This window comes from Sceloporus occidentalis, unplaced genomic scaffold (genome assembly GCF_023333645.1).
Source record: "Sceloporus occidentalis isolate IW3139 unplaced genomic scaffold, rSceOcc1.0.p SCAF_2, whole genome shotgun sequence".
Lineage (NCBI taxonomy): Eukaryota > Metazoa > Chordata > Lepidosauria > Squamata > Phrynosomatidae > Sceloporus > Sceloporus occidentalis.
In genome coordinates, this window is record NW_028316982.1 from 108,688,521 (window position 1) to 108,703,206 (window position 14,686).

The 14,686-nt window shown below is 37.1% G+C and overlaps 1 protein-coding gene across 4 annotated transcripts in view; it reads left to right on the forward strand.

The window, feature by feature from the left end:
• Nucleotides 1–14,686, forward strand: part of CCSER2 (coiled-coil serine rich protein 2) — a 63,622-nt gene that overhangs the window by 28,222 nt on the left and 20,714 nt on the right. For all 4 annotated transcript variants that reach the window (XM_089510574.1, XM_089510575.1, XM_089510576.1 and 1 more), the window contains exons 6-10: nucleotides 936–1,095; nucleotides 3,925–4,114; nucleotides 5,569–5,652; nucleotides 7,172–7,258; nucleotides 9,595–9,693. In XM_089510574.1, coding sequence (XP_089366700.1) covers nucleotides 936–1,095; nucleotides 3,925–4,114; nucleotides 5,569–5,652; nucleotides 7,172–7,258; nucleotides 9,595–9,693 — 620 coding nt within the window. The remainder of the gene's footprint in view (nucleotides 1–935; nucleotides 1,096–3,924; nucleotides 4,115–5,568; nucleotides 5,653–7,171; nucleotides 7,259–9,594; nucleotides 9,694–14,686) is intronic.

The following is a 14,686-nucleotide window of genomic DNA, read 5'->3' on the forward strand; positions in this document are numbered from 1 at the left end:
GTATGTACTCAGTGAAGGAGGTTGGTAGCTCTAAATCACAGGGTCAAACTGGGCTCATTTCCCAGCAATACGCAAGCAGAGAATGAGCAGGAAGGAAGGCCTGTTTACCACTATCTTATGCAAAACACTGTCTGAGTAGGCAGGAGAATAACAGACTGTTCAGCTATGAAAAGCTTTTAGTCAAGGCCTGACAATGCAAAGAGAAAGTATTTGGGTAAGTGGAAAGCCTGAAGGGTTTTTTGAAAATCTTTCTATCTGGCTGCAGTTTGTATTTTGGCTTTGCTTTTACAAGTTTATAAATAGTTGCCAGATACAGCTTTTAAAACCAGACTGTTGTTGCTCTAAAATCTCAGTTTCATCTTGAATGGTAGAATTAACATTCTAAAACTTTCTGTAACTAAAACTTAACATTCTGTTTAAATAGTTAGTTATATAAATATTGGAACAGAAAGTTTCTTGCAATAAAGTGAAGTGGTGTTTGAGTCACTTCCAGATTCTTATAGCAAAGAAATTATACTATAAAACAAAGAAACAAAGCAGCTAAATGTTCTCATCTAACTTTTGGTTTTATTTTACTGTTTTCCATGACTAAATAATTAAGTGGCTTAACTGAAGTAGCAGTTTTTGTAGGATCAAAGTAGTTTAAGGATGCCTACTGTGATAAATCTGTGACTTGAAGAAATATTAAAATATTTGTCTGTTGTGCTCATGAACTGATTGTCTCAGTTACTAAAATGTCATCACACTTATTTATTCATTAAAAATAAAGAAAACTACCACAGGAATACCTGTAGCTTTCTGCACATCACTTCTGGTACTTATTTAGGTAATAATTGTAAATTAGTAATAGATAAAACCTGAGAGCTTTGTTAGATTTCTGAGTGAGAACCCTTCCGTTTATACACTGATGCTGGACTGTTTTCTCCTATCTGTAGTGGATTGTGAAAATATGAACCGTTATGAGCGACAAGAACGAAATACCAGACAGCAGAAGGAGGGGTTGTGGAAGAGAATGCCACAGCGGTGGAATGCTCAAGACCACTATCATCTTGGGCACACTGATCAGTATGCCCATAGCAAAAGTGATTTCAACAGGTAAAGCACTTGGAGAAGTAATATTTTCAAGGTGTGTGTGTGTGTGTGTGTGTGTGTGTGTGTGTGTGAAAACTAGTTTTTATACTGTCCCGTTGTATTAGCCTTGTATTTTAAAGAAAGGTTGCTGCCCCAATATAAATATAATAAATAAATAATAAAATTTTTATTTATATACCGCCCTTCCTTCGATCAGGGCTGTGAACAACATAATAAAATCATATACAATAATAACAACAGCCAGATAACAGTGTACACATATTAAAAACAAATTAAAAACACAATCAGCCGACCATCTTGCCGACAGGAGAGGAAGGAAGGCTATCTGGAGCTTCATTCATTACCTTAGAATATACATTTGAACACTTGAAGTTTAGAATATAAATTTGAATACTTGAAAGGGAGACAGTGGTAGGAAGTTACAAAGGAAGAGGAAAGTGAAGCTTTGTTTAGTGAAATATTCTTATCACTGATGCTCTTTCTTCTATAAATACTATTTAACTATGAGAGAGAAAAGTCTCTTCTGCTGTCCATTTTAATGGACTTTCATGTGCACATTTACAGACTTATTGGTAACTTAGCAGTGCAAGTGTGAACACATTATCCAGAAGTAAATTCCACATAGGTCGATGGGGCTTGTTCCCAGTGCCTAGAAGTATACTGGCTAAATCAGCACGTTAAATGATGCAATTTATTGTAAGTGTTTTTTTTAGGTGCTGGTTCAGGTGCAAAGGTTTAGTGCCGAAAAGACAATCTTTTGTAAGCTCGTGTGTTTGTACCATTTCTATGGTGTATTTACATAAAGTTGTTGTTGTTATTATTATTATTATTATTATTTTCTTAGGAATAGTCTTGTAATATGAATACAGTTGGCCCTATGTATCCATGGATTCTGTATGCATGGATTCAACCATCCATGGCTTGAAAACAGACTTTGATTTTGCCGTTTTATATAAGAGATACCATTTTACTATGACATTTTATATGGAGCCCTGGTGACACAGTGGTTAAATGCCTGTACTGCAGCTACTCACAAACTGCAAGGTTGCGAGTTCAATACCAGTGAAAGGGCTCAAGCTAGACTCAGGCTTGCATCCTTCTGAGGTCGCTAAAATGAGTACCCAGATTGTTGGGGGCAATTAGCTTACACTTTGTAAACTGCTTAGGGAGTGCTTAAGTGCGCTGATAAGCTGTATAGAAATGTACTTGCTATTGCTATAATGGTACTTGAGCATCCATGGATTTTAGTATCCACATGGGTTCATGGAACACGTGGATACCAAGCGTTTACTCTTACTTGTTTTGTTGTACAGCTTTATGCTAGCTATTTTCCTCTAAGGGCTGGAGTGTTGGGTTATTTAGTTTAAACTGCTGGTAGTTTGTTCTGTGGTATCTAAGTCTGTACTTTGAAGAACAAACTTTGTTATTTACCTCCAGACCATGAAGCATAGCCATGTTGGAGATCAAAAAAGGCTTTCCTGCCACATTTGATAAATGTTTTAAAATATTTGAATGTACAGTCCTCCCTCCGTTCTCACAATTTTGGAGACCACATCCCTCGCTTATGCACAAGGGATGAATGGAGGGGGAAATAATGGGGTGCGTGCCTGAGGCACATGTGCGCATGCTCCCATAGCCGCGTGCCTACATTCAAGCCAATGGGGCTTGAATATATGCAAAACCCTGTTTTCGTGGGGGGTGGGAGTGTCCAGAACGGATCCCTTGTGAAAACAAGAGGGTTGACTGTAGTATCTATGGGGCTATACAGATGGGTGGCCCCTTTTTACTCTGGATTGGGGCTGTGGCAACCGCACTCCACGGCTTCTGCAGGGAGCAAAAAGAATTCCTGGAAGGGGTGTCATAGCTGCAACAGGGTGGCATGATGATGCCCCTTATGAACTGCATGTAAATGGGCGCATGGCATCAAGACGTGATGGGGTGGAGTCATGGTGTCGAGTGTGCGGATGCTATGACGTGTCTCTGCCCACAGGCCAGCACAGAGTGCTGATTTGTATTCCCCCTAAGGCTTTATCCTGTAACTGATCAGTCATTTAGTATTTAAATGATTCTCCCAAAATGTTTGATGAACAAATTTTTTTAAAAAAGTTTTTGAAATAGGCTAAAAACATTCCCAAGTGAGCAATATATTTTTAAAACTATTTTTCTTGAAAAATGTTTTTAATGCCTGCTACCTGAGATTTTTTTCTATATTAGCAAAGACATTCCTCCTTCATTTGCACAGAAGAAGAAATGACTACACTAAGGTGACATGTTCTGTGGCCAATATATGTGCTATTGAAAAATAAAGAATGCCCTTTTATTTAAATGCTCTTTACATTTAAATACATGAGTGGCTGATCAATAGAGGATTGGGTGACAACTTTAATAAACAATTTTTTTCAGTCCATCTTCATCTGAAGATAATAGAGTGAACAAGGCATGAATAACATGATACACAATAGAAATATTCGTAAAAAGAACAGAATGGACTAACAGTATATACCGACTTTAAAATATTGGGGCAAATAGGTTTCTGCCTGGTACTGTAGTGCTAGCGGCCTTGACACTAATGTATTGTTGAAGGAAGACATTATCAAAGTCAAGGGCACTACCACAAAAAAGGTTCTATCCCTTGTCAGTACAATAACCTTTGTTAGGCAAGGGTGCACTATAGTACCCAAAAGACTAACAAGAATTTGACATAAACTTTTGTAGACTGGTTGAAGTTATGAAAGCTTATTGCTCATTCTTTAAGCAGCGACGAGACCCCTTTTTTCCCTTTGCCATATTCACATGGCTTCCTCTTGGTTACTTTCCATTAACATATATCAGGAGCTGCAACTATTTAGACTCCCCTCCTGTTGGTCATCTTGAAGGCTATGGAGGACCAAGCTTGTACCCACCTCTAAGAAGTTTGCTGCCAAACACTGTGATGCTGGATGAAATGACCCTTCGACATATGGTTCAAGAATGTACGGCTGTGAAAACTCAATTATTAAAAATGAAAAGGATACTTCACCAGGTCAGTAAGTTACACATACACTGTGAAGCTGGATGAGGACAATTAATAATGTCTGTGTTATGACAGTAAAGTCTTTAAACTTTTTATTTTTTTCTCCTGAATTGTGACTTGGAACTAGGGCAAAACAGACTGGCAGCTTCAGCTGGCTTCGGGGTGGTGTGGGGGCATAGCTTTCAGATGACGCATGCCCCATTGACACCCCCCAGCTGGCATCATGCTGCACACCTGACAAGATGGTGGGCAGTGTTATGGTGCTTTGGCAGTGCGGCGTTTTAAAAGTATGTCCCACAGTGTGTGTAGTAAAAGACCACAATTAAGTTCCAGTTATAAAAGCTCAACAGCTTCTAGGTTTCTTCCTGAGTTTCTCTTCCTGTTAAATGTAGCTGTGTTAAAAGGAAGCACTAGGTGTTGAGGGCATGTGTCTTATCTATTCCTGAGGCCACAAGTGAATTAAAACATCACATCAATAGAGTTGGATTATATTCCTTCAGGTATAATTTGTGCTGCTGGCACCCATTATACTTTATTAGTGGCAAAGCTTAGAGTAACTTAAAATGATATTTTCTTTTATCATAAACCACTTCAGGCTATGTAGAGGAATGCTGCCTGTTATAAATATTTTGTGATGTCACTGATGATGTCCACTGTAATAACAAAGCTCAGGATTCTACTTGTAGCCTTCAGACAAGGAGATTATGTTTCTTTCATCAACCTTGAACAATATACGAAGAATTCAATATAGGCCATATAGACGAAAAGTAAAATCGGTAAAAAAGGGTTTATGGTACTGAGGATGTCTCTAAAGAGACTCTTTGGAAATGTGGTTCTGCTTTAATGTAGCCCTTGACTAAGCTCTCATCTTCCACCACTTTACTCAGAGAAGTGGATGGCTCCTTTTTGATAAGAGTCAATGTACAGTCCTTACATTGACCCATGTGTTTTTGAGTCAGGTTTTTTTTTGGCTGAAATCTCTAGGCTTATACTTGAATATATACAGTACAGGCGGCCTGCCTCATACTCAGGTGGACTTGAGGTCCCGCGGATGGCAAGCCCGGGAGGACAAAAAGGAAGCGCATACCCATTGATTTTAATAGGACTTGAGCATAGGCAGTTTTTCTCATACGTTGGGGGGGGGGGGGGATCCGGAACGGATCTGTGTATTCAAAGGGTCTACTGTATATCTTAACTGGTATATAACATTAGACATTTTGGCATATTTATGAAACATACTTGAAAGACAACTTTCTAGGTAAGGTCAAATAAGATGGTAGTGTCAATATTGTAACACAACTAGCTTAAAGTTCCTATTTAACTCGTAAATATCAGAACCTCAAGGACTGTATAAAATGACAACACTAGTAGAATACTTAGTAATATTTCTAAGTATAGGTCAAAAACAACATAATGACTTAGAGACAGAAAATAAGTGGGGAAGATTTTCTTTTTTTTTACAGAATGATGAAAATGTGTCACTCCACAACATCACTCTCTCATTGCCTTCAAGCCCAGAACTGCAAGAGCCTGAACCAATATATAAGGTAAAACAGCTATGCTTGTTTTAGAACAGAGCCTTTCAGATTGTAGTGCCCAGCAAAAAGCCTGAAGTGAATGTTTCTTTAAAACTGATCATTTAGAGATCATGTTTACCTGAGTAAATCACAATGGCCTCACTTTACATTTGCAAAAATTTAAATTCTGATATAATTTCAAAATAGTTAAGTTTTAATATACCTTGTCTCCAACAATTTCTCTGTTACATTGTTATTACGTCCCCTGCTGAGTTTATGTGTTTAAATCTTAACTATACTAATAGGTCAACCTCCTGATCCATAGTCAATCTGGGAAAGTAGGAGTGACAAACCAATTTGCTATTCATCAGTAGCACCCACTAGGCAACAGGATGGTATGGCAAATATTGAATATCTAGTTGAAGGGGGAATCCATTAGAATACACTATCCTGGCACTTACTTTTTCCTCTGTGTAACCACATGTATTGCTCCCTGCCCTCTTAGTTGAACACATATCCCTTCCCCGGCACATAACTAAATCTCTGCTAAAACAATTAAGTGTTTTATAAACAGCTGTGTCAATACCATTGTGTCTACTTGCATGTGAAAAATAACGCCATATTTCTGGACAAGATCTATGCACTGAATTTTTGATAGTAAAGTTTTGATAGTAATAGGAAGTAATCAGATTTTAAAAGTCAGAAAAAAATTAGAGATTTAAATCTTACAAATATTTTTATTCTGGATCTGGAGGAGAAGGGAGGCAATTTGTACAGCAACCACTAGCACAGAATGTTGGATTTAGTCTCCAGATGGATCAGATCAATTTTATTTGAGGTTTAATGGCACCTAACACATGGTGAAAAGCTACATTTTTTCATCTTTCTATATAAAATCATTAGTCTTAATCTTTAGAAAACTGTATTTCTCTCTCTCTCTCTCTCACACACACACACACACACACACACATATTGTGGCTTAATGAAATCCAGTTGTATTTTGTGTTGGTGCTTTTTCAGAATAACTGGAATTTTAAAGCCGTGGAATTTTAAAGTGGTTTGCAGGGGTTAAATGCCTGTACTGCAGCCACTTAGTCACAAACCATAAGGTTGCAAGTTCAGTACCACCTAGGGGCACAAGCTTGACTGAAGCTTGCATCCTTCCAAGGTCGCTAAAGCAAGTACCCAGAATGTTGGGGACACTTAGCTTACACTTTCTAAACCGCTTAGGGAGTGCATAAGTGCATTGATCAACAATATAGAAATGTACCTGCTATTGCTATACATTTAATGTATACAAAATATGGGATATAACAAAAGTGGAGCAATATTGCCATGTTGTAAAAATCTCACAATACCTGCAGTTTATATTACCTCAATACTGGATAATGAAAAACTGGAAACTAATTTTTTTTTCTTAAAAAGATTTCCCAGCCAACAGGTGTTTAATTTTTTGTGAGAACCTTAAAACTGCTCCCCCCAAATAATTACATTTATTTTTATATTTCTTTTACTAATACGTGAATGGCTCTTTTTTGTTTTTTATAAGACTGAAGATTTGCTGAATGAGATCACACAACTTAAGGAAAATTTAAAGAAAAAAGATGAAACAATCAAACAGCTAGAGCATCGACTTGTAAGTATGTTATACCCTGTACAAAAGTATTTCCCAATTTTAACTCTTTCTAATGTTTTGGATTATAGCAATTATAGTGGATGACAAAGGACTGACATATTGACTAGCATTTGTGGATACTGTAAAGAATGTGATCTCCTCAAGAGGATAGAAATAGTTATACTGTTGCCCCTTGGAACTCGTGGAGGATCCATTCCAGACCTCTCCCCCATGAGTTCCAAAACTTGTGCATATTCAAACCCCATATGCTTGAATGGGGCGCGTGCCCCATTGAGGTTAATGGCGGTCACCCCTCTGTGGATTTTTGAGTGCATGGATCTCACGTCCACAGACTTGGGGGAGTGACTATAGGATTTTGATTTGCAATGATGAGCCCCTTTTTGGCATGTGTCAGAGCCACACATTATCTGTGGTCCTTCAGTCTGAGCACATGCAAATAGATAATAATTCTCAGCAGTACTGTCAGCATGTATAACTGTGCAAAGTGCTAAAGAATAGCTCAGTCTCCAAGTTCTATATTCAGAACTTTACAACAGAGTATTTACAGCACTATGTACAAACCAACAACTATCCAAACAAACATCTGCTAACAACAGCAACCCAAACACAACATAGCCCACACCCCTATTTATACACTTTATCCATGACATGATCATCTCACACAGGTGTCTGCAATAGTCCTCTTCCATCAATCACTTGTGTCATGTCTGCTGTGTCATCCTGGGCATATCCTATGTGGTGTGATGGATGACACTCTGTATCAATCACCATGCTACAACCTTTCACTTGTGCTCCATCATCCAACATCAGTATTCTATACAGTGAAATTCAATTCCAATTTTACATACACTGACAGTACGCCACTAGGAAGCAATACTGATATTCAGCTCAGTTGAAAACATTACAGGAGCCTTCATCAATGTGCTAAGGCAGATACTGCTGAACTGTAGCTTGCAGCTTTCCTAAGCATTCACTGTGCTGGCTAGTGCTGCTTGAAATTGCAGCCTAATATCTGAGTGTTTTTCTAGAGATGTAATAGTCAATGGAAAATTATTCTTTAGAACTGAGGATGTGACTCAGCAATCTGGGAACTGCTGGTTCAAAGCTCTGTGTATTTTTTGGTGGGGCTGATGTTATGTTTACATGTTCTGAATGTGTAAGTGCAATGTATGTTAATTTTTTAATCACACACTTCTCAAATTAAGAAGTTGAAATAAGATTTTAATATACTGTAGTGCCGAGTCACTTTATGCTTGTTAACAGAATGTAGTTTAAAAACAGTTACAGCAACTGTATACTTATAACAAGAGGTAAAGTCTGAATTGAATAACACTAACTGTAAAAAAATAAATAAATGAGTAGACATTATTATCCCAGAGGAGGCTAGGCTTGGTCCTGCTGCAATCCTTCCACAAGCAGGAGAGGGGAATACATTTTTATTTAGACAATGTTTGACTATTAACTGATGTTGCAGAAGCATCTTTTAATGGTGTGAGTATGGTGTTGTAATTTGTATCAACATTATTATATTTCAATTTCTTATTAAACTGTTATCCTTTAGTGATTGTTTTAATAGAATAATTTATATTCCCTTTTCCCCGTAACTGAACTTTCTTTTTGGAGAATTGTGGGATATAAATAAAACTCAAAATAGATAATAACTTGTGATTATGTAAAATCTAAAATTGAATCTTAAAGCATACAAGAGAGCTAATTTGACAGAGAATCATAGAGTTGGAAGAGGGATGACACTCCATATCAATCACCATGCTACAGCCTTTCATAAGGGCCATGCAGATGAGAGAATTAAAATTCATTGAACTATTTGTGAACCTTTGGAAATCCTTGATCTTATTCACTAAGAATAATATAGGTATTGATCAGTGATTTGGGTAGCTTTTACTCTGGAAGAGTACTACAGAGTAAGTACTATGGAGTACTTACTACAGCGATAATGACACCTTTGCTTTCTGATGGTTCAGTGTACACAAACTTTGTTTCATGCACAAAAATATTTAAGATATTGTACAAAATTACCTTTAGGCTATGCATATAATTTGTATATGAAACAGGAATGGATTTGGTATTTAAATCTAGATCCCATCTTCAAGATGGGATCATTATATACATATACACAAATGCATGAATTCTAGAATCCAACAAAATCCCAATCACCTCTGTTTTGAGACATTTTGGATAAGAGAGTATCAACCTGTATAGTTCAGATTTAATAAAGTACTTCTAATGTGTCCTGTGTAAGCCAACCTTTGGACCTCCATATTGGATATACATGTCATTTATTGTCACTGAATATCTGTCTTTTTATATGTATAAAGTCTACCAGGTGTAATTGCAACAACGGCACCAAGCAGTCTGAAGGGGCTATGGGTATATTTGCTGACAAATACACACAAACCTCCTGGAGGAAATGTTCTGTGAGTAGTTGATCCCATTTTATGTTACTTATCTAACATAGCTGTTTGTACAAAACCATTTGTATATTCATCTTGTCATATTACTTCTGTCTTTCAAAAACATTTCTTTTCTATTCTGTATACATTTAAAGTGGCACTTCACCACTTCAGAGTATGCACTTTATAATGGTGGAGAAATCTAGTCTTTTGTGTGTGTTCTCTTTTCTTTGCTGAGACCCATGAGGAGAAATGTGTGGTCCTCTTAATGTTGTTGGATTGCAATTTTTATGATTCCTCATCATTAATTATGCTGGCTTGGGTTGATGGGAGTCCAGCATTTAGAAGCCTACATTTTCTCCAACTGTTACTTAGACCTTTACAAAAATAATTTCAGCAGGGCTTATTCCATTCTTTTCTATTTCCTAAGTAGCCTACTGAAGAATGCCATCAAAATCTGGTATTGATAATGCTGGTTTGGTTCATATAGAAAATGATATAACTGCAGGCATGATAGAATCCCAAAATTATTGAAACTGATCATTGGATTCATTTTAGATGCATCCCGCTATAAGTGTGTAATTATTTCAAATTGACACATTTTTCATCAATTTCAGAAGAATAATGTGCAAATACCCATTTCTCTTACAAGATAACTTTTATGTTTTGGCTGTTTTAAAAATGCCAATATCTTGTCTGGAAATTACTTTTGTTTCCAGTTCTGGAATTCAAGTATTGGCATATTATTCTTTGCAAAGGTGATGAATATTGATGAGAACATTATCGTTCATCAGTACTTGTAGAGTTAGAACCTTTATATAACAGAATAGAGCATACTAAAATGGCAGAGGGAGGGTGTTCTCCATTTAGACAATTTGAGCTGTGTCATAAAGATTAGGAAAGAAGTTATTCCTTTATTTTTTACAACTTATTGTGCTTGTGCTGTTAGCAGTTGCGTAGCTTCTTTATGGCAAACAACATTTATATGAAGACTATTTAGAATAGTTGGTAGCCATTTCAACAGAGTCCTATGTTCTGTGCTTCATTAGTTTATTTTAATGGTACTAAATGGCAAATGTACAGCATTTACTTATGTGCTGTACAGCCATACCTTCGTATCTGTGGGGGGATCTGTTCCAGAACCCACCCCATCCCCCCACGTGGATAAGAAAAAAAATGAGACCTCAAGTCCCATTGTTCCCTATGGTGGTGTGACATATGCTTGGCCGCTAGTGTGGCTGTTTGCACACTCCTCCATTAACAACAACTGGGCTTACTGTCTGCAGAAGCTCAGATCCATGGATGGCAAGCCCGCGGATAAGAAGAGCCTGCTGTATAAGTACATACTGTTGTTTAAGACTAGCTAAATACCACAAGTGGTACAGGAATTATTAGCATTGGTTGTGTTTGGGGGCAGGTGGATCAACAAGTGGAGTCTTGGCATAGTTACATTTGTAGACCTATTGATATACAGTATACTATACTGCTGCCTGCTTAATTGCTCAGTAAGTAGAGGCAAAAGCCCATTGAAACATTTGCCCTAAAGTAGTACATGTTACCCTATGAACTGTAATACAATATGGGGCTAATGTTCTGAGAAAACACACAGACTTTGAAGATCACCTCCATCCATTTTGAGAGCTGCTAGTGCCTTGTGGATTAGAAACCTTATTTGATGCAGGGAATTCTTTGCTAGAATATACCTTTTGCAATTGTGTATGTGGTTTGGGTGGATAGTTTGCAAAGAAATACCATTTTTTTCTGGTTCATTATTTCAAAATATTTTAAACTGGTTTTTAATACAGCAGAAACAAGCTGATAATTGGCCCTGAGCCACCAACAAGTCTTCATTGTTGTCCTCCTCTCCTTCCCCTGATGACCACGGACATTTATCTGTAACTATAGCCCTTTACAAAATACAGTTCACTCATGTGACAGACGAGACAATCATAGAACATATATATGCCCAGAGAAATGACTATCCAATAAAAAACATAATACATTCAGAATTTTTTTTATAATTGTTCTTTAGACTCTCAGCTTCTTATTTTGTTCTTGTTTACTTTTATATCTTTGTTCGAAAATAGATGGCACAATGCATATGACTGTGCTATAATCTACTATTTGAAAACAAATTATATGATTAAAGGAAATGTATAAACTCCTGAATTTGGAATTTCTACTGTTCTTGATATTTTGACTTTGATTTGAATATTGTTTGGAAGGAAATCTAAATGTGCCTAACTAATTTAAGCAATGAATTTTGTACAACACTATATTTTCTTTCAGTTTTAATATCCTTTAGAGCAGCGAGCTGCTGTACATACAGATCCATTTAAAGATTTATTTAGTTGACCTTTTTAGAGCTTTATAAAAAAAGACATCTATTAGAAACCTTTCCTCTTTTCCTTCTCTCTTTGTATTATGTGCAGTGGGTCTGGCACATTTTGTTTTGTGTTTGGTTTTTATTGTCTTGCATTAGAACGTTTACAAAGAACAAGCCAGTTGATCAAACATTAGAAATTGACACACAAATAATTTATAGTAATGAAAAACATTTTAAAGTCCTTCTTAATGCATGTGTATATTGTTTTGGGTAAAATAAATTAAATTGTAGATGGCCCATAAAACCAAGTAATACTAGACTATATATGAGGTTCATAAAATCTGCTGCAGGCCTTCATTTGCAGGGCAAACGTAATCACCCTGGATATTCATTATATTTGCACTCTCTCACCCTGAAGTGTGCTGTGTTTCCTCTGGATCTAGCTTCTGTTATATTTTTTAAAACATGCACATCACAAAAAGGTTAAGAGGGTACCTTCATAGTTTAGGAAATGCAAAAATGTTCACCTTTTTAAACAGCCTCTACAATAAGATTGCATTGTGGCTTTAGAAAATTCCAATTTTAATCCTGAATTTATTATGTATTAAATATGTTTATATCCCATATTTTGAGCTGAAACCCTGCACAAATTGGCTTACAAGTAATAAAACTCTAAAAACAATATTTAATACATAAATGATTTTTATTTCACCAATACTAATTGTGCTGATTTTTTAAACGTTGAAGACCAACGGTCAAGGTTTTCATAGCTTCAGTGGTACTCATGGGACTATTTCAACTACTATCTGTCATGCCCATGACCTGTTTTTAACTGCTTAGGATCAGAATGAGCTATGGGGTAGGGCAGGATTGAAAGACATCTTCTAGATCACTATGTAACAATGTTTATATTTGCTGGGGCTCCCAAAGTCCACTCTCAGAGACTAATTTGGATCCAGAAAGACTCCTGAATGCTTCAGGGGATTTTCCACTTGTTAGAACTGGTGATCCAGTAGATACCTTGGTTGACCTGTGGAAAGGAGATGTGACCCAGGCAGTTGACTTCATTTGCAATGATGAGCCCTTTAGTTGAATGCAGTGCATGGGCTTTTTGGTTTTATGAAAACCTTATGGCAGTGAAATGTTGAAGGACTATAGAGTAACACTGGAGAAAAACCAGGGGAGGTATATTCAGACATGACTGAAGGCCCATGTCAAGATCTTTTCCACAGTGGCATTTTTTGCTGCAGAATTGTATCAGCTGAATCTCATCCAGCAGAGCATTTGTGAGCTGTCAAGGGTTATTATATTCTAGATCAGTGGTCCTCAAACTGCACCCTTTAAGAGATTTTGGAGTTCTGCTCCCAGAAGCCTCAGCCATGTTGGCCAATAATCTGGTATTCTGGGAGCTAAAGTCCAAAATCTCTTAAAGAGCACAGTTTGAGGGCCACTGTTCTAGATGCAAGTGGGAATTGTGATCTTCCCAGTGTTGTTGGGCTTCAATTCCCGGGAATTCTGCACAGCATAGCTAATGGTGTGGAATACTGGGAATCACAGTCCATGTTCATGAGGGCTTTATGATTCCTGTCCCATTCAAGTCCTTAGCATAATGATGAGGAGCTCTCAGAAGTGAAACCAGCTGCTTTTGTGAGGCTTATATACATCCTTTACATCAGAGGTGCCAGTAGAAGAAATAGGCTGGTGGAGGTTGTGAATTATTTCTTGAAAGTGAGTTGTGTTCCGGTTCTCTAAAAGAAGCAGTTTTGAGTCTTTAGTTGAAAAAGCCTTTGCTGGACACCACTACTCTAGATTAACAGTAATCCAATTTTTAATCTTCCATTTTAAAAATAGGGTGTTGAGATTGTGGCCTCACAACTCCAGGCTTTCTTGAATGAAAATGGATTGCCGGATTTTTGCACCCCAACTCAATTGATGGGTGTTGGTGCTGACTTTAAGATCCTAAGGGACTAGAATCTTAAACATTATACTGCCTACTCCCATGTTCCTGGATGCCAGATCTTCTGATATTCTTATTCTGATCTCTCCATGGTTATATAGAAGTCAAGTTAGCTACAGTTAGCATTATTAAAAAGCCTTAATGTCTTGCAATTCTCCCCATCCCAGCATTTAAAATTGGCTGGCTTTAAATGATTTTCCTTTTCCTTAATGATTTTCATTTTCAAATAGAGGAAACTATTTGGAATTAATTTGAAAGAGTAATTTTTAAAAATCAAAATGCTGTGTGGAAATAGAACATCTCCTCCCCACATTAGAATTTTTAGTTGTTAGGCTGATTAGTCGCTACTCCAACAGTAGTAGTGTGTTCCTGGCTGACAAATGTTCGGTGAGTGAATGCGAAAACAATTTTAAAATGAAATATTCTGTTCATATATTGGAGCACTCATAAGGTTGTATTCTTGTCAAAGAGTCTAAAAAGGAAACTCGCTAAAATAATTAACATTTTTGGACAATAGAGATATTGTTTGGCTCATAAATTGAGGGACTACGTAGTTCCTGTTATAAGTATTATTAGATCATTTGCTGCTGTTATATGTCTGAAAGACATACATTTATGAAGAAGCTTTTCCTGTTTAAAAATATGGGTGCTTTTCAGGCCCCGAGGGCGGCGCCACCACACGCCCTGCAACACTAGCACGTCACGGCGGTGTGATAATGACATCATGGCCGCGC